At 42.8% G+C, this 27,896-nt stretch overlaps 1 protein-coding gene across 3 annotated transcripts in view; it reads left to right on the forward strand.

Annotated features, from left to right (window-relative positions):
• The first annotated feature begins 3,024 nt into the window (after nucleotides 1-3,024).
• celsr3 (cadherin, EGF LAG seven-pass G-type receptor 3) overlaps nucleotides 3,025-27,896 on the forward strand; it is a 144,742-nt gene continuing 119,870 nt past the window's right edge. For 2 of the 3 annotated variants that reach the window (XM_036135205.1, XM_036135209.1), the window contains exon 1: nucleotides 3,026-8,948. In XM_036135205.1, coding sequence (XP_035991098.1) covers nucleotides 3,536-8,948 — 5,413 coding nt within the window. In that variant the 5' untranslated portion in view covers nucleotides 3,026-3,535. Of the gene's footprint in view, nucleotides 8,949-27,896 lie in introns of all 3 variants that reach the window. The other variant, XM_036135213.1, reaches the window with a different exon arrangement.

Genomic DNA, 27,896 nt, shown 5'->3' on the forward strand with positions numbered 1-27,896 from the left:
TACTGAATGAATGGCAAATTGTTTTTCCAGATGGTTTATGCAGACGCACATAAAAAATTATGCGACTGATTCTGATTTGAGGCCTTTCAAAAAAGGTACAGAAAAATGATCATATTTTTAAATTGGAAAATGTAGCACGTAACACAAAACATGTATCTTTAATCAACCATATTTTTTCCTTTTAATTTAATTTGATAGTAAACTTGACTACAAACATCCTGTGACTTTCACTTAAAAGCAGACTTGCACACACCCATTTATTTAACCGGGCTAAATATAGTCACACACACAAATCTAGACAAAGAAAACCTGAACATTTTAGGAAATCACTTATTTTTAACTGGGCAAACCAACGAGACGCTATTTGTATTTCGGATCTAATCCTGTTTCTACAGAAATCATATTTGATGAATTTTATGATCATATGTTGATTGTGATGTTAAACTGTGTTTTCACTAATCCACCAATTCCAGTGGCTGTGCTAAAGATCTAAACAAATTTTAAAGAGCATTAATAGCTTGTTAAACCCAGGGGCAGTCCTTTTTCAATAGAAATACAACAAGATCAACAACTGACCATCACCTAAATAGCACAGTGATGAATGAAATTCAAACACAACCTCACTCCGAGACACAGACGGAAACCAAGAGCGCACGGTGGAGGAGCTTGTGGATGTGCAGACGCGCACTCACGCAGCTCTCCAGGCGTGGGCGCAGATCTGGCTGCTCATCTGGGTTTCTGGTGCACAGCATCCGCGCCTTCCTCCTACCTCCTCCCATCAGCACTGAGAAAAATATCATATTCAATTTGAGCCGTGTCATTAGAAACTGTGTACCACCCAGACAGCATTATAAATTGCTACTGAATGGGAAGCTTGTGAGTGAATGTTGGAGGAAATTTGAAGCTTATAAATTTGCATAAAGCGATTTTTATTCAACCCCCCACCCCCCCAAACAAGTATCAGGAAATTGATCTACCCATTTAGCCCTGTGCAAATTAGTGTTAAACTGGGATGATTGTCGGATTGCCATCATGCGCCTGTAATTATTCACATTACTAATCCCATATTTTACATTTTGGAGGCACAGTCAAATGGAAATTCATAATTGCCTCAATATTTGAAATAATTGTGATTAGCTACATGCATCATCAATTACTTACAATTGGGAAAATGCATACAAAATTTATTACATATAACAATTGAATACGTTCAAAAAGTGTTGTTTTACAAAAAAGAAGAAAAAAAATCTGTTTTATTTATCTGTCAATTTATCACTGTCAGTGTAACTGGTCTGACGAAAACTTGTTGTGCAGGCTGACCTGTGTGGTGTGAGGGTCTATCTGATGAACCACACTGACATTTGCTTCCTGTTGGGCTGCAGCACAAGAACAAATAATAAAAAAGTTACAGGATTTTAAAATGTAAAATGTTTCACATTATCGATTAAATATGCATTTAAGAATTTACCTATGTATTTGCACCTTGCTCCTTTTGCTCGACAGTCATCTCCTCCAGCATGGCATGGGGGACATCAGCCTGTGGTCCTGCTGAGGTGTAATGAAAGCCCAGGTTGCTTTAATAGTAGCCTTTATCTTATCTGTATTGTTGTCTCTAGTGTTTCTCATCATCTTCTTTACAATACTCCCTAGAGTCTCTGTGGGGTTCAGATCAGGTGAGTTTGCAGGTCATTATACCAAAGCACTAAAATCACCAAGCCAGGTACTGGTACCTTTGGTTAGTGTGGGCAGCTACCAAGATGGGCAGCTGGAGAAGGAAATCATCCATAAAGCTTGTCAGCAGATGGAAGTATAAAGTACTCTTATAGTTTGTGGTAGATGGCTCTGGTGTCTTTGGACTAAAACACAAACCAACACCAGCAGGTTATATGGCTCACCAAATCATCACAGATGTGAAAACGTCACACTGGTCCTCATGAAACTTAGATTTTGTGCCTTCCTTCGGACACTGGGAGGTTGATTTTCAAATCAACTTCCAAGTTTACTTTCATCTGAAAAAATGGATCAATTTAGCTACAGTCTACTCTTTTTCTTAACCCATGTAAGAAACTTCTATCACTGGTTCAGGGGTAGATTATCAAACTTGTAAATCTCCCCTAAACTCCAGAATGGGGTTTTCTCAGCAAGGCTGTTACAATCCACTGATTCTGTATATTTTCTAACCCAGTTTGTCCTTCCACTCAATCTTTTGGGGTTTGGTTGGATTCCATTTCCCCCCTTAATACGTCAAATAATCTTTTGAGAAAATGTTCTCCCTTTTTGTTGTTTCCTCAGATATCTTTATCCTCTTATATGAAAAGTGTGCTTGGTAACCTAAAACTTACAAGCATATTTAAAAACAAAAGGTATCTGTAAGGAGGCCAATACCTCTCTCACATCACTGAAGTATATGAATTTTAGTTTTTAAATTGAATTACACAAATTAATAAACAGGTTTATGGAGATGCGAGACACAGGATTATTTATTTCGTACCTTGTGGCATCTTTCGCTCGGCGTACACAACTAGAACATCAAAAGGAAATTCATGATTCACAGTGGAAATCTGAGCATGCCTGTGTGTGATGCAGACTTAGTCATGGGTAAAGTAAGCAGATTACATCACTTGTACATGATTTAACTTGATATAACCGGAGCTGAACTCACAGAGCGGCTTCATAGAGCGAGGAAATGTGGGTAAAAAAGTCTGAAAATACAGACTAAATCTGATCTTGAATTTGCATCCCTATCTCCACGTCTCAGGGAATTCCCCTCTAACCCCTTCAATGCATCCTGAAACGCGTAACAGCTGTGAGTTGGCGCTCTCGGCCATAGTGCTGCTCCTGCTGGGCTATCTGTGAAGATGGTCATGCTTCATGTAAGGTGGTGATTGTGTAAAAATGTGGACCTCCTATTCCAGCTGCGGGGACGGCGCCCGCCGCGGGTGCTGCGTAAAACAGCCCTGCTTGCCGGAGCCACGCGTTTACAGAGAGAAGGGGAAGAGAGGGTGAGGCGGTGGAGAGACGCAAGCAAAAGGGGGAGGGGAGCTGGAGGAGAGCGTGGTGTGTGCGCGTATGGATGGATGCTACGCACTCATGCCGCCTCTCTCCCTCTCTCCCTCTCTCTCTCACACACACACAGGCACACACTGAGAGATGGTGTGTGTGAGCCAGCCCGCCAGTCAGCGCGAGTGTGTGAGCCATGTTGGATGTGAATGAACGAGAGGAGGGATGCTGCCGCCGCCGCCGCGCCGATCGTAAAGCCCACACCTCCGGCTCCACGGACCACAGCGGGTAGATGCCAACTCTCCGGGACGGCAGAGAGACGGGGGAGCCTGGGGAGCTTGGGGGAAGGTGTCGGGCGGCGCTGGCGGTCCTGGAACTGGCCACCTAGCCGGACCGGAACGACAGGAGGGGGAGAGAGAAGTAAGGTGGAGACGGGGAGGGAGCGAACGCGCACTCTGGAGAGAAAGGTGGTGGATAGTCTGAGGCGGAGAAGGGAGAAAGGAGGGGGAGAGATCCGGAGAAAGGAAGAGACTAAATGGCTGCACCTATAACGGGCTTTACCCCGCTCCTGCTCTCGTCTCTGGCGCTCCACCTGCTTCTCCTCGGTCCTTTGTTAGCCCTCGCCCCGGGGACGGTGAGCACAGGAGGGGCTTCCAGCAGATGGACCCCTGCCCTCCGCTACCGAGACGCCGGTGAAGTAAACCAGCAGCAGCAGCGTAGGGAAGCAGGCGAATTACCGAGGGGCAACTGGGATCTCCGCTGGAGCAGGTGGACTGTAGTGCGGATACAGAGAGAGGGATGCGCCGGGGCGCAGCTCCTAGGATGGACCCTGGGAGGAGATCTACGGGTCGGAGCAGGGGAAAAGAGGCTGAGAGGATTACAACGCCCCGGGGCTCCTTTGCTACCACCTTTCCCTCTTCTCCCCGGCGCCAGGGGCAGCGGTAACTCTGATGGCGTCGGCGCAGCGGAGGGTGTGGAGAGAGGCGGGATGGGGAGAAAGGGCGTTGTTTCACCTCCCGCTTCACCTGCTTTTGCCTCTTCGCTGCCTCAAAACGGCAAGAAAAAGGCAGTACAAAGGACTAAAACGTGCGTGCAACGGTGGACGGCGCCGAGGCCACACCTCGCCAAACGTGATGCTGCCGGAGCCTTTGTGCACGTCTCCGGACCGTGCAGCTCACCCGGAAGTGGCGAGAGGAGGGGAGGAAAGGTGTGCAGAGGGTCTCCTGAGGTGAAGAGGCTCTTAGCTGCATGGCATGTTCACTGTCTAATCCCTAACAAGCAACTCATCCTTCCAGCCAACAAGCCTTCTCTTGGCTCCGTTCCAGCTGCTCCTGCCTGCTGCAATCCTCCTATTTCTGGATCCGGTTTACCTCATACTGATGCTTCAGATGACATTCTGGACCGTATCAGAGCAGCAAAACTGGACTACATGTGGCAGTTTCCAACTTTTAATTTCTGCAACAACGGCTGCATCCTCGAGACCAGGCAGCAAACAGTTTACAGGGACAACTGCAACGAGATGGTTCGGGATGCCAATGGAAGCTCAGCTAGAGTGGACAGGAGGGCTGCTGATTGTTTTTATTTGGGAAGGCACAATGTTATTGGTCTAAACAGCAGCGGAGAGGGGTGTGGTGATAGAAGGGTGTCTGGGTGCATGGCAAGCAGAGGGGTTTTCCTAGATAGCTCCCTTTTTGGTTGTAGGATTGTAAAACCTAAGGATGCCAGAATTACTGATGAAGGGAGGGGTGATGGTAGAGAGGTAAATGATCTCAGAGGAGGAGGAGGGGTTGACCATGTCAACAAACACGTTAACTTGTCTAATTACCCGGATAATGATTTAGTTTTTCCATCTCCGACGCGGGGGAAATCAGTTCCTGCAACCAGGCAGCAGAGCAGTCAAACCCAGGGAGAGAGGAGGGAGGTAACCGGTGGTTGCTTTAGCTGTTTGGGCCGAAAAGAAATGGGGCCTGCTCTCGTTATGGCCCCCAAGGGAGGCATGGCTCAGATGAATCTCCTCATCCAATTTGCACTCAACAGCATTGCAGAAATGCCTGGCCGACAGGTTTTATCCAACAAAAGAGCTGTTATGTCGCTCACTCAGACAGATGCAGATAATTATTCGAAGGGAGTAAAACAAGGTAAAAAGCTCCATCTGTGCGCTTCAAAAGTGGAAAAAACTTCAGAGGCTGAGCCTGCCAGTGACTCAGGCTTTTTCTTGACTGCTAAGATTCCTGGTGCTGTGTCAGCCACGACTTTCACTGCTGCTGAACGTAATCCATTTCTCCGTACGCAGCCTAATCACACGATAGTAAAGTATGTCTCATTTCCCCTCCAAATTAATCTGACCACACAGCAGGGTGAGTCCCTGTTTCACTCAACCCAAGCAAACAAGGTAGTTTCAGCACCAACAGATTCTTTGCACGTGTTTTTATGGAGCAGATTCAACACTAACCACAATAACAACAATGAAAACAAACAGAACAGTCGGAGTGATGAATATGGACGTGAATCGGCTTTTGAAAAATCCCCTTGGGAGGCTGAGATACAGCAAGGAGATTTTGGGTGTGCTGGAAGCATTTCCAGTGACTGCTCAGCAACCGAGCGAGGTGAAGGGGCACATATGCAATTAAAATCCAGTAATCAAGAGCCATTAGAGCCCGAAGGTGTCAGACAGTCAGATAGGCCGCAGATGGGGGCTGGAGAAGAAAGGGAGAGGAGTGCTGAAAGGGAGGGAGAGGGCTTGGAGAGGCCCGTTGCTGCTGTTTGGGGAGGAAAATTACAGGTGGGGGAGGGCGCGGCGCGGCTGATGGGAGGCAGGGAGCAACGTGCAGAAGAGGAGGAAGAGGGGTGGGAAAAGGAAAGGGTAAAGGGAGTAACAAAGGAGAGCCAAGAAGAAAAAGAGGCAAAGGGAGGTTTGAGTCACGATAGGGGCAGCAGCACCTCTACCATCACAAAGTTTGATCGCAATAGAAGGAAGAGAGAAAGCCAAGCAGATGAAAGTCACCAGGAAGGCGAGGGGGTTGAGGTTGAGTGGGAGAAAAGACACACTTCAAGGGGAGAGAGGAGCCTGGAACGCCTGATAATAGTGGCAGATGATGATACTTCTCAGGGAGAAAAGGCGAGGAAGATTTCGATGCCATGGTCTCGTTCCAGACGTGCGGCCAACAGACACCCTCATTTCTTGCCGTATAACTACCAAGTGCAGGTGGCAGAGAACCAGCCGCCAGGCACCTCTGTCATTATAATGTCGGCCACAGACCCTGATGCAGGTGATGCGGGTAGGGTGAGCTACACCATGGCCCCGCTGATGAATAGTCGATCGTCTGACTACTTCCACATCCACCCAGACACAGGACTCATCACCAGCACTCAGATTCTGGACAGAGAACACATGGATCTGCATTACTTCCGGGTCACAGCGACCGATCATGGATCCCCTCGACTCTCTGGCACCACAATGGTAGCTATTACTGTTTCAGACCGTAATGATCACTCGCCTATATTTGAGCAGTCAGAATACAGAGAGACAATTAGGGAGAATGTGGAAGAAGGTTATCCAATTTTACAGCTGAGAGCAACAGATTCAGATTCTCCATCCAATGCCAATATCCGCTACCGGTTTATTGGTGAGTCTGCTACAGTGGCGCGAGCTGCCTTTGAGATTGACCCACGTTCAGGACTCATCACAACCCGTGGAGCTGTGGACAGGGAAACAAATGAACATTACACACTTCAGGTGGAGGCCAGTGACCAGGGGAAGGATCCAGGTCCACGCTCTGCCACTGTCAAAGTTTTCATAACCGTACTGGATGAAAACGACAATGTGCCACAGTTCAGCGAAAAGCGGTACGTGGTGGCAGTTAAGGAGGATGTTCGGCCTCACTCTGAAATCTTACGCGTCAGCGCCACAGACAGGGACAAGGACAGTAACGCTGCTGTTCACTATAACATCATCAGTGGTAATAGCCGTGGGCAGTTTTCCATTGATAGTGTAACAGGTGAAATTCAGGTGGTGGCACCGCTGGACTATGAGTCTGAGCGGGAGTATACGCTCCGTGTTCGTGCCCAGGACAATGGCCGTCCACCTCTCTCCAACAATACTGGAATTGTCAGTGTGCAGGTTACTGACGTCAATGATAATCCTCCTATCTTTGTATCCACACCATTCCAAGCATCTGTACTTGAGAGTTCCCCAGTTGGCAGCTCAATCCTCCACATTCAGGCTATAGATACAGATTCGGGTGATAATTCCCGGCTGGAGTACAGGCTGACCGAGACTGGCTCTGACACACCCTTCATCATCAACTCTGCAACAGGCTGGGTCACTGTCAGCTCCATTCTCGACAGGGAGTCTGTGGAACACTATTTATTCGGTGTGGAGGCTAGGGATTATGGCATGCCACCTCTCTCTGCTACAGCAAGTGTCACCATTACAGTCATGGATGTTAATGATAATCGCCCCGAGTTCCTCCAAAAGGAGTACTATGCCCGCCTGAACGAGGATGCAGCTGTTGGTACCAGCGTGGTGACTGTCACGGCTGTGGATAGAGACGTAAACAGTGCAGTGACCTATCAGATTACAGGCGGAAACACCAGAAACCGCTTTGCTATCAGCACAGCACTTGGAGCGGGGCTTCTTTCCTTAGCTCTGCCGCTGGACTATAAACAGGAGCGTCGTTATGTTCTAACTGTCACTGCGTCGGACCGCACCCTTCATGACACCTGCCAGGTGCACATCAACATCACTGATGCCAACACGCACCGACCTGTTTTCCAGAGTGCCCATTACTCTGTGAGCGTGAACGAGGACAGGCCACCCGGAAGCACCGTGGTTGTGATTAGTGCTACGGACGACGATGTCGGAGAAAATGCTCGGATCACGTACTTTCTTGAAGACAACATTCCCCAGTTCCGCATTGATCCGGCCACAGGAGCGATCACACTCCAGGCCGAGCTTGACTATGAGGACCAAATGACCTACACTTTAGCTATCACAGCCAAAGACAATGGCATACCACAGAAATCGGACACAACGTATGTTGAGGTGAATGTGAATGATGTTAATGACAATGCACCTCAGTTCCTCAGTCCCAGATATCAGGGGACAGTGAGTGAAGATGCCCCTCCCTTTACTAGTGTCCTGCAGATCTCGGCCACCGACCGTGACGCACATGCCAATGGTCGTGTTCAGTACACCTTCCAAAACGGTGAAGATGGAGACGGAGATTTTACCATCGAACCCACATCTGGCACTGTACGAACTGTCCGTCGTTTGGATCGGGAGAGTGTGCCATTCTACGAGCTCACAGCCTATGCTGTGGATCGTGGGGTGCCCCCTCAACGAACCCCTGTCCACATTCAGGTTACGGTTCTTGACGTAAATGACAACGCTCCTGTCTTCCCCGCTGATGACTTTGAGGTCTTGGTGAAGGAAAACAGCGCTGTGGGGTCTGTGGTAGCCCAGATCACTGCCACTGATCCTGATGAAGGTGTCAACGCTCAGATTATGTACCAAATTGTTGAGGGCAACATCCCTGAGATCTTTCAGATGGACATATTTTCAGGAGAGCTCACCTCCCTTATTGATCTGGACTATGAGGCTCGTAATGAATACGTAATTGTAGTCCAGGCCACATCAGCACCTCTAGTGAGCAGAGCCACTGTTAGAATCCGCTTGGTGGACCAGAACGATAACCGGCCAACCCTGCAGGACTTTCAAATCATTTTCAACAACTTTGTTTCCAATCGGTCCAACAGTTTCCCCAGTGGGGTGATCGGCAGGGTGCCAGCCCATGACCCTGATGTGTCTGACAGGCTGTACTACACCATCGACAGGGGCAATGAGCTTCACCTTCTGCTGCTGAATCACACCAGCGGAGAGATCCGACTGAGCCGAAAACTGGATAACAACAGGCCCCTGGTTGCTCCCATGCTGATCACTGTAACAGGTAAGAGACCGTGAAGAGAAAATGTGTTGCAAATATGGAGTGTGTGTGTGTGTTGAGCTAATTTTGATCCCCCCCCCTACCCCCTTTAGAGTTTATGCAGTGAAAAAAATAATCTAAGGATGAGAACTCCAGAACTAAAAGGTAGATGCTAAAGCTGGAGAAGTAGGGGGTTGTTATTTTTTTTTATTTCTCTTGAAGTAATTAGATTTATTAAAAGCACAAGCTGGCATTTCTAAAACCTAATTGAAAGTGCACGTGACAAGCAGTTTGAAAATGACAGCTTCCTCCACAATTCAAACATAGTGCAGACACATAAAATAAGTTTATCTTTCATAACACACAAAAAAAATTAAAAATGAAACCCTTAATTTGACAATATTTATTCTGTGATGGAAAAAAAATCCAATGTTAAGTAAATATTGGTCTGACCAAATCTCAATTTCCAGAATTAGTGGACCTAACAAGTCCTAAAAAGTAAATGTAACTAAGCTAGTTTAAATTTTTACTTGCTTAAGTCGGTCTCGGTTCTTTTAATTTGGAATCCATGACTTTACTGTTCTCTGGTTAACGGAGAGCCACTGCTTTTAGCCACCTTTCAAAAAATACAGTGGAACATTCAATAATATTTAGTAAGAATGATGTACTTTGATCTGCCAAAGATTGGACATGTTTGCTGAAAAATAGCTACTTTACTAAACTTTTGCATTTACACAGACGGCCGGTATTTAAATGTTTAAAACAACTGGAACTGTGGCACACAAAAGCTGGACTCAAGGACTCAAGTTTTACTTACTACCTCCATGCTCACTGAGGAAGATGTCAGGAGTGTAAAAGCAAAGTGTGCCATTTTAGCGTTACCTACAGCAATAGACTGTAAGCCATTTTATTACACACTTTCATCAGGGGTGCTGCAGGGCTGCAGGGCTTGTACTTATGGCAAGACCAGTTGTGTTTGGCAAAATCTCTAACAATAACTTCAGATGAAATATTGACAGTTATGAAGCAGTTCTTTTAGCAAGATTTACATAAAATCGTGGGAATTAATAAAGACGGATGCTAGTCATCATGTGTGGAAATACTCTTAATCTCTTTGAGGCATGGTGAGGATTGTTTTCTGCGGGCAAAGCTTTTTATTATGAAAAATTGCTAATTTTCAGTGTGTGATCTCAAATTCTAACTATATATTTTTTGTCAGAGTTTCAAACCTGTTTACATAGTTGCAAATGTTAGGAATGTTGCTTTTTTAGGACTTGGAGGTCCAATTTTTATGGAGAAATAAATGCTGCTTTGGTTTTGTAAGGAGGGATCCATTTTTATTGTGCTACAAGCACAATTAATTGACAGCATCTGAGCCAACTACAGCCCAAATGACCAAAACTGTGATCAATTCTATTTAGAAAATAAGAAAGCATACAGTTGTACCTGGCAGAGTCAACCGCTTTTATTAGCCAAATATCAACAAAATTTTATCATTGATTACTCATTGTAATGTGTTTGCGACTTGAATTATACAGTTCAGGAAGTGTTTTGAGGGGAACAACCTTTGTGAGTTAACTAACCTGTAAAACTGGCATCTTATTGTGCACTGGAAATAAAACTGAGTTTCTGTTTCAAACTGCTCAAATGCTATCACCACCCCAAAGCTTTTTTCTTTAATGTGCCTTTAAAGAAGCTTTCTTATGCACTTATTGGGTTTAGCTTTTAACACACGGCATCCTTAATGCTTTACAGGCTCCTCTGCTGTCAGTGATCAAAGCCTTAGAGACCAAATAAGCTCCAGAAAACGAAACGAGAGCAACATTCCTGCTTTGAAGACCCGATTATTGTTCTGTTTGCATTCTATTTGGTGGAGGAGAGGTTGCTTGGGAATGTGTGTGACCTGCTACCCTATTATCACAGTTTCGTTTTTTTAAAAAAAACAAGAGCTTCACATGTGGAGATGTTGGTTGATAAATATTCATTTTGGTGTCATTTTGCATGATTAAATAAGGACAATACTGTCTTTCAGTGAGTGAGAGAGAGGGGAAAGCGTAATGAAAGTAAATGGGTGATGGGAATAAGAGCGAGAATGATAAATGATTTTGTGTGATCATGACGTGGGAGTGAGTGACGTTCGCGGGATGAATGAGAAACTAAACAGTAGTTTTAGCAATGTAGCGGGCGTGTAAATGAGCTGAGTTGTAGAGTTATTTCACTAAGTTACCAAATAGAGTAAGAGTAGGAACAGATAAGAACGCGCTGACTTTGTTAAAGCGTTTTATACGTAAATAACAAACGACTGTGAAGCAGAGCTGGGATTAAACACAGACACATTTGTCGGCACTCAAGGCAAAGATGTGGAAAATGCCCTAAAATAATCTCACGCTGAATATAAAACAAAATAAGAAAGTTTTAATTTGTGTTAATTTAATCAGTGGGAGAAAAAATCAAGACAAAGAATTTGTTTTTTTTTTATCACCAGTGGAACAATACTTTGTAAAACCATTTTTAGCAATTAGACAGCACTTAGTCTGCTGCTGGGACGTCTTACAAGGATCTCACCAGATTTCTATTATTTCCTGGCATTTTAAAACCAGACGTCAGGACTTCAACAAATATGAACTTTTAAAATCCACAGAAATCAAAGTAAAAAGCAAACATGCTAATGGTAAAGCGTTTGTCTCCCAGAAAGGTAGAAAGAAGTGAACAAACAATACTTTAGATAACAGGTGTGCAGTATATTGGCTGTTGGTTGTTTCTGTGCTGTCATTAAACCCGTTTACATCTTGGTGCTTGACTCACCTGATAGTCACACGTCTCTCCCACTGCTGCTTAGTGGGTTGAAAGCTGAAAAGTTAGCAAATCACCAAATGCATCTGAAACGTTCTAATTATAGCTTCTAGCTCCTTTTCCTTGACTTTTCATGGGGTCAACAGTAAGAACACTTTCGTATGGAGGAAAGGAGCTTCTGACTACGTCATGTCACGGAAAGGATTGTGAGATTCCTTGAGGCTCCTTAGTGCCAGTGAGGGACATCCCTGTGCTAAAGGAGCTATGATAGGAAGCATACAGCTCCCTTTCCTACCTCCTTATTTATTGATCGCACTATTTGAACAGCACTTATCATAGCAGCCGCTGACACACTTCCGCATTGGCTGAAGAATCCATACCAATTAGACCGTTTTTGATGCAGCCCCTGTTTAAATAGCCCATGATGTCACAGATCCTCCTCCGTACTTATCAGCAACCATTAAGAGCTACTCTTCCTTTCTTTCACAATAAACACATAACAAGTGCTTTTTTTCCAAAAGGTCAGATCTTATCTAACTAAAAACATGCTTCCAGTAGAGTTGAGCAAACTCCTCATGCTTATGTTTGTGATGAAAGGACAGAAAAAGGTTATTCCTTGCCTTGGGAGTCAGAAGATCTCATGGTTGTTATGGAGACTCGGTGACCTCAAGATGCAACTCCTAGCTGCACCTCCTTTTCAGTAACCCCTATCATTCACCTCCCTGCACCCTTGTTAAGATAGATTTCAGTCCTCATCTAGCCTAGTGGCCAATGTCTAAAGGACATGGGGATCTGTGTGACAGCCACAAGGAAACAGGAAGTCATGGATTGCCTAATTAAAGGTTCCTGGACTGTGATCAATATTAAAAATGCATAGAATTAATAAGCTTCAGTATTCATTTAAATTGTTGTGGGGAATTGTTATTAACTATAATTTCTATAGATGTTTTTGTTTTTTTACAACCTTTTGCTAAATTAAAAGTTGGATTTTTCCTCATCTTTTCAGTTTGAAATTATGCTGCTGCAATAAAAGTAATTTATTTTAGGTTCTTGCACATTTTTACCAGGTGTAGCAACATATTTGTCCATATTTGATGAAACCAAGCTGTTCCAACGCGTGTGATATTTTAAAACGTCTCCATCATTTACTTTTACTCGCTTTTTGTCAGGCTCTCTCTCCACCTGCCTCCTTCCGGTTTGCATTCACCTCAGAAGAGTTATATGGAGATCCTTTTCTAATTTTCAGTCTGTTTCTCCCCCCTGAGAAGCCATTGCCCCCCCCCCCCTTTCTATTCCTCTCTCTGTTGCTCCAGGATTTGACAGTTATGAGATTATAATGAAACAACAGTCAGCCAGAGTCAGTCGGAGCAGAGCTGTCACTTTCATTGTTTGCTGTGCGTTATCTGTGTCTTCATGTCGGCTCCCCGCCCACCCCTCACTTCCTCTTCCCCTTTTCTATCTTTCATTACATTCATAGACCTGAACATGTCTCTCTTACCCTTTTTTTTTACTCCCTCTTTCCCGGCTTTCTTTCCATGTGAATTGTTTTCACTTGGCGTGACTTTTGGCCATCCTCCCCCACTTTTTAGTCTTATTTCCCTCCCACTTGGGATACTTTTTGCACTGAAGCACAAAGGAGTTGGTCCTGACTGTAATTAGTTACTGTGAACAACACTGCAAGTGAATGATGGCTTGATTTCCAAAAGCAAAAATGTGAGAATGAAACACATCTCGGGTACTTTTATTTTAAGAGCTGATAACGACATGTGATGTGTATGTTTTTTTGTAAAGCCTCTCTGTGTCTTGATTTATCTGATTGCATTGGAAAGCACATTTTACAGCTTGTAGAACGGTGTGTCGTAGTAAAAACCCTCATTGTGTAACCCCACAGGTAACTCATCCTCTTCTCATCGTCACTTGTTTCCCTGCTCAGTTGAAAATCGTTGTTCTGTCAGTGAGAAATGACCAACACAGGGTCAGCATAGGTCTGTACGTTACAGTTAATCTAATACAGTCCTTCTGTTTCTCCCCAAAATGCCACAAAGTAGTATTTTACCTGAATCAATTTGCAGAGCTCTGCTTTCTTTACATTTGCTAACTTTCTAAACTTAACGTGCAGACGCTGGAAAAGTTTCTACTGGATAAGATCCTAAAAGGGTGTTCTTTTTTTATTGCAGCAAAGCAAAGCCTCACCTCTCTAGTGTCTAGTGTTGAACAAGCTTTCATTTTCCTGTTTAGCAAACATCTCATTTATCTGTTTTTTAAACCCTAATTTATGTTACGAGCCTTTTTCTCTGAACAGAGGTTTTTTTTCTGGCACTAGTGGCCTTTATTTGACAGTTAACTGACAGGAAATGGGGTTAAGAGAGAGGGTGAAGATATGACACGAACCCGGGACGGCCGTGCCGAGGACTGAGCCCTCCATGCATGGGTCACGCGCTCCTTGTGCCACCGCTGCGTCCTCTCTGATCATCATTTTAATGGATAAACAGCAACTTTATAACACTATACCCAATCCTGCTTGATAGGCATCATCTTATTTTAGTCTTTTAGATTTTGACTGGCTGAATCCATGGCGGCTGGCTGTTGCTGTAAGATTTGCGATGTTAGAAAAGTTCTACAGTATAGAGGATTGCATCACCGTGTTTTTATCAGTACTACTGATGGCAAAACAATTTAACCACAATTTCTTCCTTCGTTCTCGCTTTTTTGCTTCTTCAATCCCTCGCTCCCTCTCATTATTCCTCTCTCCCTCAGCCTCTGCCTGTAATCCTCTCGTACAGTAACTCTTTCGGGCCGTTTCTTCACAACTACATCTTTTTTCAAAAGCCCCGCTCCTTCTTCTCTATCTCCTCACAGCGTTTCTCTGCTCTCTCTCCGCTCAGTTCCCTACGTAGAGTATGCAGCGTTGTGTATTCTATGTATTTGCAGAAACGGGCATGCTTTGTTTATTTGTGAGATTCTGAACACGGTTTTCCTGTAGCAGATAGATTTTTTTCCGTGTGTATAGGTTTTTGTGCATCACTTGTGTTTGTGCATTCCCAGGCGGCTCTGGATCGCACTTGATGGTGCATTCATATCTTCTCGATGAATAATATCTGCTCATGCCAGAGTGCTGGGACTGCGGTCCTCCCTTTTGGCCCTTTGTGCTTCCTCAAGTGCTCCCCTTTGCACTTTCTTCCCTCAGTTTCCCTCTTTGCATGTGTCGTCTGCCCACTTCCCCGCTCTAAATCTCCTCTCTTTGTCCTCTTTGTGGCAGTTTGTGTCTGACTATTGATTCAGAGGGGAATCCTTGTATTTGTTGTGCAAAAAGCCACGGTTTACACACATACAAACACACAGGGAACTGGCATCGGGGTCGGCTGGTTTGAGGCCGTAATGAGACGACTTGGCGCCCCAGACAGCAGCTACTCAAGGTGCCCTTGAGCAAAGCAACTCTCAGCAGCTCTAGTGGCCGGCAGCAGAGTCTGTGGTCGGCTGTACTGGCAAACTCCCAGTTGTGGCTGAGGGGAAGCAGCCTGGATGTAGAGCAGAGCTTTGCTGGCAGAAAGAAAAGTTGCGCTTAAGTCGACGTCTCTGGGCGAATGAAGGTTAAGGCAAAGTCAGTGTGGCGCTAACATGTCAGGCTTTGTCTCAGAAGACATTAAGACATGACACAGGAGTGAAAAGTACATTAAATTGCTGCCTAGACTCATTTAGCTTCTTCAGTTTGAGGGTCGTGTTGCTTCTGTGCAAACTGACTCACATGGTTTAACCTCTCATGTTAGTTTCATTATTTTATTAACATAGAAACTATAGTGTTAAAATAAACATGTATTTAATTTCCATTAGCTACATGAGATGAGTTTGAGGGCCAGATTAGGACTGATTCTCTGGAGCCATATCCCAGTGTTGCACTTTGCCCATCCCTTTTTGTAATGCAAGACGATGGTGAAGAGGTAGCACTATTCTTCACAATACGGATGTTTTAACGCCACAATTTAAGCCTGTGGCTAATGAAAATATTAATCTCCTTTGCAGCTTTCCACCTCGTGAAGTTATTTTTCCTCTTTTTATCACAATACGACCACAAACATCAATGTATTTTGCTGGGATTTTATATGATTGACAAACACAAAGGAGTTGAAGCAAAATTAGTTTTTAACATTTTGTGGTAAACATTCAGATTTAGCTCACCTGAGTCAATATTTTGTGAAATCACCTTTTGCTGAAATGAAATCTCTAGTTTTTTTTTTTTTTTTTTGGGTGGGGGGGGGGGGGGGGTCTGTTCCACAGCGACACAATAGTTTTTGTTATTATTATTATTTTTCTTTTTACCAGTTCTTCGTTTAACTGAAACTCATTCACACCAAGGACTGACTGCGAATATTAATTCAAGTCTTGCCAAAGATTCTCAGCTGAGTTTAGGTTTAGACTTTGACTGGAACATTCAAAGGAATGAATCTGCTTTGGCTGCATGTTTAGGCGTGTTGTCCTGCTGGAAGGGGAATCTCCAGTTCTGAGTCTTTTACCGCCCCTAGCAGGTGTCATTTTGGAGAACGTGGGCTAATAGCACATTTTATAATGGGGATGATGTGTTCAGGTTGATGTCCAATGTTAGGTTTCTACAACACCATGAAGAAGAGATCTGTGGAGGGTGCACTTAATTGCTGTCGTGTTGACATAGTCTACCCTTATAAGCTTAGGATCTGCTCAGCTCCTTCTGAGTTAGCTTAAGCACCTTGGCTGCTTCTCCACAAGAGTAATGCTGTCCTTGCCATGCCTGTCAGCTGAAGGTGAAGTTCATGTCTTGCCTTGCAGTTGTGCCGTACATTTTCCATGATGGTTGATGTTCAAAGCATGGGATATTGTCCTACAGCCTAACCCTACTCCACAATGTTTTCCTTGTTCTGTCTGCGTTGTTTCTTGGTCTTCATTGCGCTGTTTGTTCTGAAATGTTCTCTAACAATCCACGGAGGCTGTTACAGAACAGCTGGACATTAAATTACGCACGGATGACGTCCATTGACTGAGCAGATGGCTTCTGAACAAATCTGAAAGCGCTAGATTTTATTTAGGGGTGTCAGAGGAAAATGGGGCTGAATTACAAATGCATGTTGCTGTCTGAATTTTTTTTAATTAATTTGAAAAGCCACTGTCTGTCACATGGAGCTCCAGTAAAAATCCTTAGCAATTAGAGCTTGTAACATCATAAAATAGTAAATAAAATAATAGTTTAATGGCTATGAATACTTTTGGTATCCATTGTGCAATCAACAATTTTTTTCGTACTAAAAATATTTTAACTGGTCGAGAACTCTGTGTAGTATTTACCTCGATGCATTTCAATTAATTTTGGTTTATATTAGTGCCATTCTTAATCTTCTCCTTAACAAGCGTATAAAATAACATGCTGATGTTTGCTGCAGGCTAGCATTACATGACATACATGAGCATATTAATATTGCATACAGATAATTAACAAAAACAGATGATGCTACCCCTTCGAAGGGAATAAAGCTAGTTATAATGGAAATGAAAAGAAATGATCAAGTAATATTTAATCCATTTTAATGTTTTGTAATGAAAGAAAATCAATGAATTTGAGTGATTTGGTTAAGCTTGTCTGGTGCAGAAAAAAAAATACTATATCAAATTAGCATGAATAAAGATTAATCTAAGCGGTAAACACATGAAATAAAGTAACGACGCAAGAATTACATGCCATTTTTGATGGGCCTGATTTTGGCATGCCTATTATTACCCATGTTTGCCACATTAGGTGGCTAAATAGGGCCAAACTAGGGCATTTTAGTCACACTGGCTGTCAAATGATTTCCTTCCCAACCCCCAAAAGGCATTCAGACCCTAACAGCAAACCCATCACATGTAAAACACTCACCAGTGCACAGAGCCATATGCTCCCTTTTCTTCACATTACCTCCACCAAGCTTCACACTCAGATGCACGGCCAGGCCGCCGTGTGACCTCGTTGTAATAGTAGATTTAAACACGCTTTCACACTCTAAGGAAGAGTGCATGCCAATCAGTGTTTCTGGTGGTTTATGATGTGATTACAGTATATTTCTTATATATATATATATATATATATATTATATATATATATATATATATATATATATATATATATATATATATATATATATATATATATATATATATATATATATATATATATTGTATTCTCTTCCCAGATTTGAAGTAAGAAGCTGCTGGACATTGAATACACATATGCAAAACTCTTAGTATTCTGCGAACCATGCTGTGCTTATTAGAAAACTGATTATGCAACTTTTTTTTCACCTTGTCTTGAGTTTAAAGGCCTCTTCAGGCTGTTGGCCACATATTCCAAGAGCTCAGATGGCGCTGGAAAAATACCAGCACATTATTTAGTGTTACTGGTCTGGATACAGATCAGTGCACAATAAAATCACCTAGAGTGCATGTAGGTCATTGCCTCGAAGTTAACCACTATCTTCTGGGTGAGTACTCTGATGGGTCTTGTGTAATGTGGGACATTTTAAGAGAGGTCAGATCCCAAAGGAATATACTTTTATTCTGGATTAAATCCATCTGAGATGGCAATGTGTCGTTGTCCTTTTTTCTCTATATAAACAGAGAAGGTAAAATGAGGCGAGACTAGAGTTCCCTGTGCCTGTTGGGCTTCCTGAGAGGGAGCAGGTTGTTCGCTAATCAATATGTCACCAGTCTGATCTCCATCTTCTCCAGTCCAAAGTGCTTGGGGCAGGACACTGAGTCCACTGCCCCCCTGATGGATCAGAGTGTATAAGAAAGACAAGGAGCATTATACATAGGATAAAATGCTTAGCTGGGTGGATGTAGCTTTTACTGTAAAGAGCTTTGAGTGGTCAATAATGATCATTATAACCTCCATTTACATCTTTCTCAGTTTCCCCTCTCTGGTTGATATAGTTGATAAGAAATAGTTCCTTTTCTGCATCGAAGGCCTTCACTGATCTATTAGATTTCAGCATTTTTGCAGCAACCATGCTGTCATATAAAAGCACATCAAATCAGAGAAGACAAGAGAATCAAAGTCGGCGGTAAATGTCATAAATCAGTACGAACGTCATGTTAAGATGAAGACATTTATGATCCCTGAACCCACAGGAAGTTGTTTTCGATTACAAAACAGTATTAGAAAATAGGAATACAAGCAGAGATTTAACTAGAAAACATCCTAATGGTTAGCAGTAGGGAGCAGTTACAATATAGCAATCTCAGTTTAGATAAACATTGAAACGGCGCCTAATGAGCCAAGTGAGCTACTCTCAAAAAGGGAAGCGGAGATTTATATCACTGACATCATTAAATTATCTTTGATAATAAAGTTTTTGGTTTGCATAATTTTGCTGGTGTTCGTATTGTGATCACAGAAATACAGAAGCTACTAGTTTTGCTCTAATTCAAAAATATCTTGCCGCCATCACTACAATAGCTTGTCTATTCAATTCAGAGCTGCAAAAAAAAAAGAAAAATAAATAAATCTAAATGTGATTAATCACATTTTTCGGAAAGTGGAATTCAATCCTAACGCAGGTCAAACCTGCTCGCCCGATACACAGCCGTTTTAGGCATTATGTCTTTTCTTTAATATTTGCACTTTATATTCAGTATTTGGACTTTAATCACAAACAGAATTTTCACTTATCTCACGTCTTCGACTATATTCTTACACTCAAATTTTGACTTTATTTCTGGTACTTTGTCTCTGATGGAAACAACGAAAAACAAACCCAGCAGAAAACCTCTCAACCATTATGTTTTTCTTTCATGTGATGCTAACACTCCTTCAGAGATCTTCTTGTGTCTGAATGGTGCTCTATAAATAATCTGTGCTGCCAAACTGTGTTGTGTAACTATGACACAAACAATGAAAAAAAAAAAAACCTGTGACAGGAGAGTTATCACATTGACCCGAATTTGCAACTTTTTTTAATATTTGTATCTGCCTATCTATTGCGCTTGCTGCTTTCAACAAAAGCAGACATGCACCTCTGCTTCAGACTGACGCTCTAGAAACGTGTAGGACTGTTTCTGACGCAGAATACAGGATTAGTCTATAGAAACACTAATCTAATTTCATGCTGTGCCATTTAACCCACTGCAGGCCAAAGATACGGCCTTTTTTTGGTCATGTATGTTTAACATTACCCCATCATAAATGTAATTGCTTGACATTACACTGGCACTGAGATCAATTGAGGGCTGTCTGTCCAGTAGACCAATATACTGAAAGGCATGCCTATTTTCCAAGCTGGTAGCACTTTCTCCTTACATTGTAGTCAGGAGGCTTTAATCATTCTGGTAGCTGCCCTGTGCAAAATACCCAAGCGATTTGAGTGACAGAATAATTCCTGGGAAGTTGTGATAAATACGGCGGCATTATCCTGCAGGGGACATGATGCGGCGGTGGATCCAGGCTCTGAATGGATGAATATTCTGACAGGAATAGTTTCCATAGAGTTCAAGCGTAACAAATTCCTGCTTCCCCGCTGAGAGCTTTGCGGCGAGGCTGGGGAACCTCTGCTACTGAAAGCTGCTCATTTACACCTTTTTAGTCAGATTCACATGAAAGAGCATCCACACATAACAGGAAAATGACTATCCTTTTTTTTTTTTTTTTATTCCGGAGACACATACTTAAAACACGATAGAAAATTAGTTTGGAATGGCTTTTAAAAAGTGATGGAGCAAACTCAAAATGTTTCACATAAATCATTATGATATAATCGAGCAGGCGGGATTGTCCCTGACATCAGCTTTCTGATAGATTATACTCAGGTTCCTGTGGGCTGTGCTCTGCTTCTTTAACACTGACATTTATCTCTTGTTTGTTTCTCATTAGGGCCTTTCAAACACATGGTTGGATGATTTTAAATTACAAAGAAAAGATCCAAGTTTAGACAAGGAAAGGCTGACAAAAAGAAAAGAGTTGAAAGCTTCAAATTGAAGGTTTTTGGAGAGGAAAAAGTGAAAGGTAGAGTGTGAAAAAGTGGAAATCCTTGAGTGTATAAAGCAACAACTGTTTCTGTCCCCATCTGAAGCCCACAGTGAATCAGATAGCAGTATGGACATTTAGAAAGAAAGTCATATTAAGGGAATGGAAATGATGGAGCAACAGGAAAAAGCCCAGATTCCCTCATTTTCTGCTCAAGTCTATCCCACTGAAGCGGCAAGATTTTATTTTCTAAAGTGTAGTATTTCTTTTTCCGTTTTCTTTCAACACTATAAAATCTACACTTTTTTCCCTTGTATTTGGCCTATTGGGAGCCAGAGAGTGGATATTGTTGCCCTCAGGTTTGTTTTCAGGCCTGCTTCTTGTTGTTCTTATTGCCTTGTGCCAAATATTTGGCTGCATGCATAGTAATAGTTTTTGGTGCAGATGTCCTGCTGGGTAAATCCTCGCAGCTTCATGAATACACCAGTCGACTGAAGCACGCTGCATCTACACCAAACACTAGGTGCTGCGTGTTGTTCATTCATGTTCCGCACTCATTTTATCCTGGTGGGTGGAGGGTGTAAAGTCGGGCCCGGTTGTCATCAGCCTTCTCTGCAGAAGCCCTGGCTGCACACGCATGCCCGAGCATCAAAGCAGCTTGCATTACAAAGTCAAAGAAGGCCCTGGTGTCGATTTGTCACGGAGCACTGTGCATAAAATACGTCTTCCTCACGACCACCTTTTCCGAACAAAAATGGTCATCAGTAAAGCGACCCTATGGCCGACTGGCTAAATCATGTAAACAGAAGCAGAATTGCCGTGTTTCATTGTAAAAATGTTGATGTGTGCAGCATTCTGCATTTTCTTCCCGGCAATGGATCTGTAGTTCAGTCTTTCTGCTTTTACATGGCACGGCTAAATGATTTCAGAAATTATTTATCATGACGTCACACCACTGAGCAGCTGTTTTAGCAACCATTACAGCGGCAGGCTGACTTTACCCTCTTAACCAATGTCAAGACATCAAGAAGATGACCCAGGCTTGAATTTTAATGTTTTGTAAAAAGGGACAACAGAGGGAGAGGTGTCATACATCACCGTCCCATCACCACTACACCATGCTAACCCCTCAGTAACTTATTATATAAAATACAGAGCCATTTGAAACAAACACTCCAGAGTTTAAGTAAGACTTAACTCATGTTCCTTGAGGACAAAAAGCTTTTGAAGTATACAGTGTCTTGCAAAAGCATTTATATCCCTTGAGCTTTTTCACATATTTTTACATTACAGTCACAAGCCTAATTATATTTTGTCTGGATCTTAAGTGAAGACAAGAGATCTGCAACCTTACAGCACTTTGAATCGTCTTGTTATTAAAAAAGTGCTTTAGAAATAAACTTGCTTTGCCTTGCCTTGCTGATCTAAAGACCATTTTGTGTCCATAGTCCATCAAGATGAAAGCTGGTACTGGTACTTTTAGTTTCCTTCTGTTCTGGACATTAAGTGCAATTATTCTGAGTATTTTTCATCCAATCCATCCATTATGAGCCAATTTTGTGGTCCTAAGAGCCACTTGTGGCTCTGGAGCCGTACGTTGCAGACTCCTGTGATAGACCAACACAAAGCATTGCGTATTTGTGAAATACAAGTACAATTCATTCTGATACCTCTAAATAAAAGGCAGTACAATAAAATGATTTCAGAAGTCTATAATTACTAAAACGAGGCAATCTGTGTGTACAAAAAAGGCTCAGTAAATCCAATTGTTCTTTGAAGGCCTCAGAGGTTTATTTTTTGTAACATTTGTGAAGCCACAAAACACGTGCAACACGTTGAACACGTGGAAGGTCAGATGACACCAGAGTTAAACACTGAAAACACCATGAAGGACGACTAAAACTGAAATTTGCCTCAAATAGAGCGTCCCCAAGGGCAAACATTGTGATGAAAGCCTCATTCTTTGGAGACGCTTTTCTTCCGCATGGACTGCAGGGCTGGTCACAATTGATGGAAAGATGGATGGTAGTAGATACAAGGCAATCCTCCATTGAAACCTGTTAGCAGGACAATCAACCTAACCATACAATCAGAGCTGGAAAAAATGTTTCAGATGTTCTTGTTTTGCAATGGCCTGTTTAAAGTCTAGGCCTCAATCTAGTAAAAAAACTTTAAGAAAAGACTTGAAAATCGATGTCAAGAGACACACTTTACCAAATATGGCTGAGCTTGAGGAATTTTGCAAACCAGACCAGGCAGGAATCTCAGTGTCCAGGTGCACAAAGCTAATGATGGCATGCTCCAAAAGAGTTGTAGCTATGATTAAAAGGGAGGTGGACTTTTGCAAGGCAACGTGTATATAACACATGCAAACTAATAACGAAATCCATGAAGCAAACTTGTGCTCAACTTTAAGCAAAGTGATTGGTAAAGCAACACACGACAGTGAATGTCGTGCACACAGAGGCAGGTGCAGGTATGGGGAGGACAGCTGCTCCCCAGTGCTGCATGTGCTCAGTGAAGAGGTCACCGCACATCTGTTTGGAAGAACAAACATCAGGATTTCTTCAGATGGGTCAGCGGCGCTAGGTGTAACTGTTTGGATTAGTCTCTTTTTCATTAGAGGGCAGTTTATAGCATTGTATAGTTTATAGGCTGCTGCTGCTGTGTGTAGGTTTTTTCAATTCTCTTTTTCACAAGAATGAATATCTCCAGGTCTCAGGGGTAAAAAAAAAAAGGCTTTGGCGAACAAATAGAGCGCAGAAACTGCTGTCAGGCCAGTGCCTCAGTGTAGCTGTAATGATGCATAATGCGCATTAAATGCTGTGTTATTTTGCCTGCTTTAATGTTCAGTCTGCGTCTCTCAGCGATGCCTTCCCTAAAGTGTTTATTTCCTTTGACGGTTCACACTTTCACACTCTCTTTAGGAGGGAAGTCTGGGCTTCAAGCAGCCGTCTCTCAGCTCCATTAACAACCGTGTTCAGAAGTGGCTGCATTTGTTCTGCAGCAACTGCTCCCATTCATTTGACGGACCTGAGGGCAGCTGGGAACGCCGCTGGATTTGTTACAGGGAGTTTTGAAACTTCGACCGCGCTCCGTCTTTTGTTGGGACTTCTCAGGGACGGCAAACAACAGGGGAGCGGCAGGCGAAAGGCCGAACTGAGCAAACGTGACAACACAGTGTGAAATGGGATTTAAAAGCATGCGATTGTGAGTGCACAGGCTGCGAACTAACGGGCGGAGGGCACTCACACAGAGTCTAGGATGTTTGAGGGCGAAGCAGCGTGGCTTTTGTTCACTGTAAATCCGATTGTACCGTTTTTATATATTTATTTTCTGTGTTTTTTGCACACAAGCCGCACTATCTTCCCGTTTGGTTTATTTTCCTTTAATCCCTCCTCATTATCGTTTTAGCAGTGCAAACCGTTACGGCCAGGCCCTTTACAGCAGCAGCAGCAGCGTTGATGTCATGAGTGAAGCATCGCTGAAGCATGGGAGGATTTGAACTTCTAACAGCGGCAGTGTTCGCCTTCACAGGCTGAGCCACCATGACTGATAAAAAAGAAACGGATTAATGACACTGTATGCACTGTAGTTATTTTTCATCGTTCGAATATGAAGATTACGTGTACAACATGACCTTCTGTCACTTGAAATGAAAAACAACAACTGTTTTTAACCTGCAGTTTGAAAACAGGGGAAATCTAAAAGCTTTTACTTAATGCACACATATCAATATTCTGTCTCACCGCTAAAGCAAGCTGTGTCCTCTTTTAGTACGCAAGTAGAGTTTCCGAAAGAATTTAATAGGTGCAGCTGGGTTGGAAATTATTATCCTTTCTGGTCACCTAGCCTTGCAAAACTAATAGTCTAATAGACTTTGTCAAACACCCACCACAGACATCATTATATGTACTGGAACTTTATGTGCCTTTTGCAATATCTACCAGCTTTGCACATCTAGAAGCTGAAAATTGTCTTCATTCCTCTTTTTATAATAGTTTGAGATTAGTTAGATTAGATAGAGAGCATGTGTGAGCATCAGTTTTAAGTCTTGCCACAGATTCTCACATGGACTCTAGACCATTCACTGGGCCATTCTGACACAGGGCTATGCTTTGATCTAAACATTTTCATTGTAGCGCTGGCTGTATGTTTAGGGTCATTGCCAAGCTGGAAGGTAAACCTGAGCCATGCTCTCATCTATCTCGGCTCCCCTACTTGCAAGATCGCTCTGCAGTTACCTTCATCCATCGTTTGATCAACCCTGATCAAATGCTCTGGCCTTCCTGAGGAAAAGCATCTCCACTGCACAATGCTTTGTGCCGCTTTGTTTCAGCATGTGCAAGCTTTGTTGAAGGGGATGTACAGTGTCAGTTTTCCACTTATTATAGCATTTTGCATGTAGACAAATGCTTACATGTTGGCCTGGCGAGAGTACCTTCTTCCTCTACCTTTGCTGTGTCTTTAGGGCTTAAAGGCATACTATGCAACATTTTTCAGTTAATTAATGTGTTCCATACCATTTTGGATGATTAAATGAGTCATTTCAGGTCGAACAAAGGTTTTCTCGGCCGCCCTGGGGGTCTGTGGGGGAAATACCGTACTTGCAATTGCAAGAGCTCACGGCCCGCACTCACAGAAGTCTGGCTTTACGGCGAGAACTCCATGTGTTTTTGCCCTGCCATTCACTATATGCACGCGCTAAAGCAACAACAAAGAACCGCGTGTTAACGTCAAATAAACATGCAAGCATATTGAGTTTTATTATTATTATTATTATTATTATTATTATTATTATTATTATTTTTTTTTTTTATGTTTTTATAATTAGGCGGCAGCGGCGGCGGCTGCGGCTTGGCGAGGCGGCGGCGGTAGCGTCTCGCCAACATAAAAAAAAAAAAAATAAAAAAAATAATAATAATAATAATAATAAAAAAACTGGCGAGGCGGCTGCGGCCGCGGCTTGGCGCGGCGGTGGCGGCGGCGGCCGCCTCGCCAAGATAGCGCTGCGGGAAGCCTGATGTTCATACCTTCACTGTGTTAGTCATTGTTTGTACTGCCGTTTTTTCCACTTTTCGTTGCGTTCGCCTGTCTGCTAAGCTCAAAACAACCGCGCCTGGCTTGATGGAGAAACAAGAACAGCTGAGCATCTTTACAACAGTGCACTTTTACTTTCGCCCTCTGGGGGGAGCCTCGCTGGAAAATCAACCCCGGTTGCATAGTATACCTTTAAGGAAAACCACAAGCTGGAATTGTTTTGACTTTTTCTCAACAATGTTTTTTCGTTTTTTGCCACTCCTCCATGAAGGCCGGATTTATGGAGTGCGTGACTAATTGCTGATCCTAGTAATAGATTCTCCCACCCGAGCTGTGGATCTCTGCAGCTCCTCCAGAGTTGGTTTGTTTGCAGCTTTGCGATATTTGTTCAAGTTTTGAGATTTGAACAGTGCTTTGAGAGATGCGAGATTCTCAAAGCGTGGACGGATGTTTTATAAAGTGACTTAACGTGTAACTCGCCCCCATGTAAAAGCATAATCCCTCCTAGCTTGATGATTTGCCATACTGAATCATGGAAAGTGGGCAGAGTTAGGTTGGTAGTTACACCACAGTTCGGTCTTTTGAGGTGGAGGGTTTTTTACTCCCCTCGTCACTGGGGAATGAGGGAGGCTTTGTGGAGCCCAGTGGGCCAGAGTCTTATCAGTTTGAGCCGCTGACTCAAGGCGCTGACTGAGCAATGCCCGAAGCCGGTGCTGCCGAGGCAGTGGAGGACGGGATCGGTCCAAATATATATTATCTGATTTATTTCCCGCTTTGTTATCCAGGGAAAACTGGGGGTGGTTGATCTCCTCTCTGCTCCCTTTGCTCTGACTGCAGGTGGGTTTCAGGGCGAGGCAGCAGCTGTCTACCTGTGAGACAGAGCTGAGGGAAGTGAGAAGGGGCTCACGGTGGCATCACTGCTGCCTCAGGTTTACTGCTGAATAATTGGTGCTTTTATGTAAAGTTGCCAATAACACAGGAAAAAATTACTAGATTTGTTGGTTTGTTGTCACTTTTTTGAAGAAAAAAAAAAGGTGCTAGAGGCAGCTGAAAAGTCGCCAAGTTGGCAACAGGGCTCACTACCGAGGCACAAGAAAGAGCTGCTTTTTCTATTTTTTTAAAAGGCAGAGCTGCTTCTGTCACAAAAACTTAGAACCAATAGTGGTACTGATTCAAAATGAACTGCAAGACAACAGTTCAACACAGGATTTTAACAAATATGCACTAATTTGTCAAAAATAAGGACCAGGATATGTAGACATTACTATAAGACAATCATATTAAAAGTTTATTAGTAAAAAAAAGTTGATATGGGGTTAGTTACCCTTTAAGTAAATAGATAAAGTGCTTTAAACTTCTCTATAAATAAATGTCTGACCTTCATGTTTTGTTCTCATAATTATGACTTAGTATCTCATAAATATGACTTAGTATCTCATAATTATGACTTTTTATCTCATAATTATGACTTAGTATCTCATAATTATGATTTTTTATCTCATAATTATGACTTAGTATCTCATAATTATGACTTTGTATCTCATAATTATGACTTTGTATCTCATAATTATGACTTAGTATCTCATAATTATGACTTTGTATCTCATAATTATGACTTTCTATGTGCCATTTTTTTACTTTCATGTGGCGGAAACGGGATCTTAATGATCCTATTTGTTCTTTAATGTTCTCTAAAACAATCTAAGGCCTTCACAAATCAGCTGCTCATACTGAGATGAAATTACATCTGTTTGTTAATTAAATGATGTCTGAAGCCGTACGAGTTTTCTTTTATCAAGGGGCTGAATATAAATGTGTACCACACAGTTAAATTTGTTGAAAAAGTGTAAAAACTCTGTGTCATTTTGCTTTCACTCCTTCTTTTTGGTCTATCACATGAGATCCCAATAAAACTCTGTGGAGTTTATTGTAGGTTTGATGCGAAAAGGTCCACATTTTTAAAACTCCTATAATGCCATGTACCTTTATGGTGTTTTTGGGCCTCGAAATATTTGCTTCAAATATTGAAGCCTTTTGAAATCGTAAGGCACATCTGAATGTCTCTCTTCTGTCCATGGGGGGAAATGCCAAGGCTCTTCTTAATCACCCATCCCTCTGGCCTATGTTGACCATTTTTTCCCGCATTTCTGAGGCTATTTCCTGCTGCTCTGCCTTTC

Source organism: Fundulus heteroclitus, chromosome 1 (genome assembly GCF_011125445.2).
Source record: "Fundulus heteroclitus isolate FHET01 chromosome 1, MU-UCD_Fhet_4.1, whole genome shotgun sequence".
Classification (NCBI taxonomy): domain Eukaryota; kingdom Metazoa; phylum Chordata; class Actinopteri; order Cyprinodontiformes; family Fundulidae; genus Fundulus; species Fundulus heteroclitus.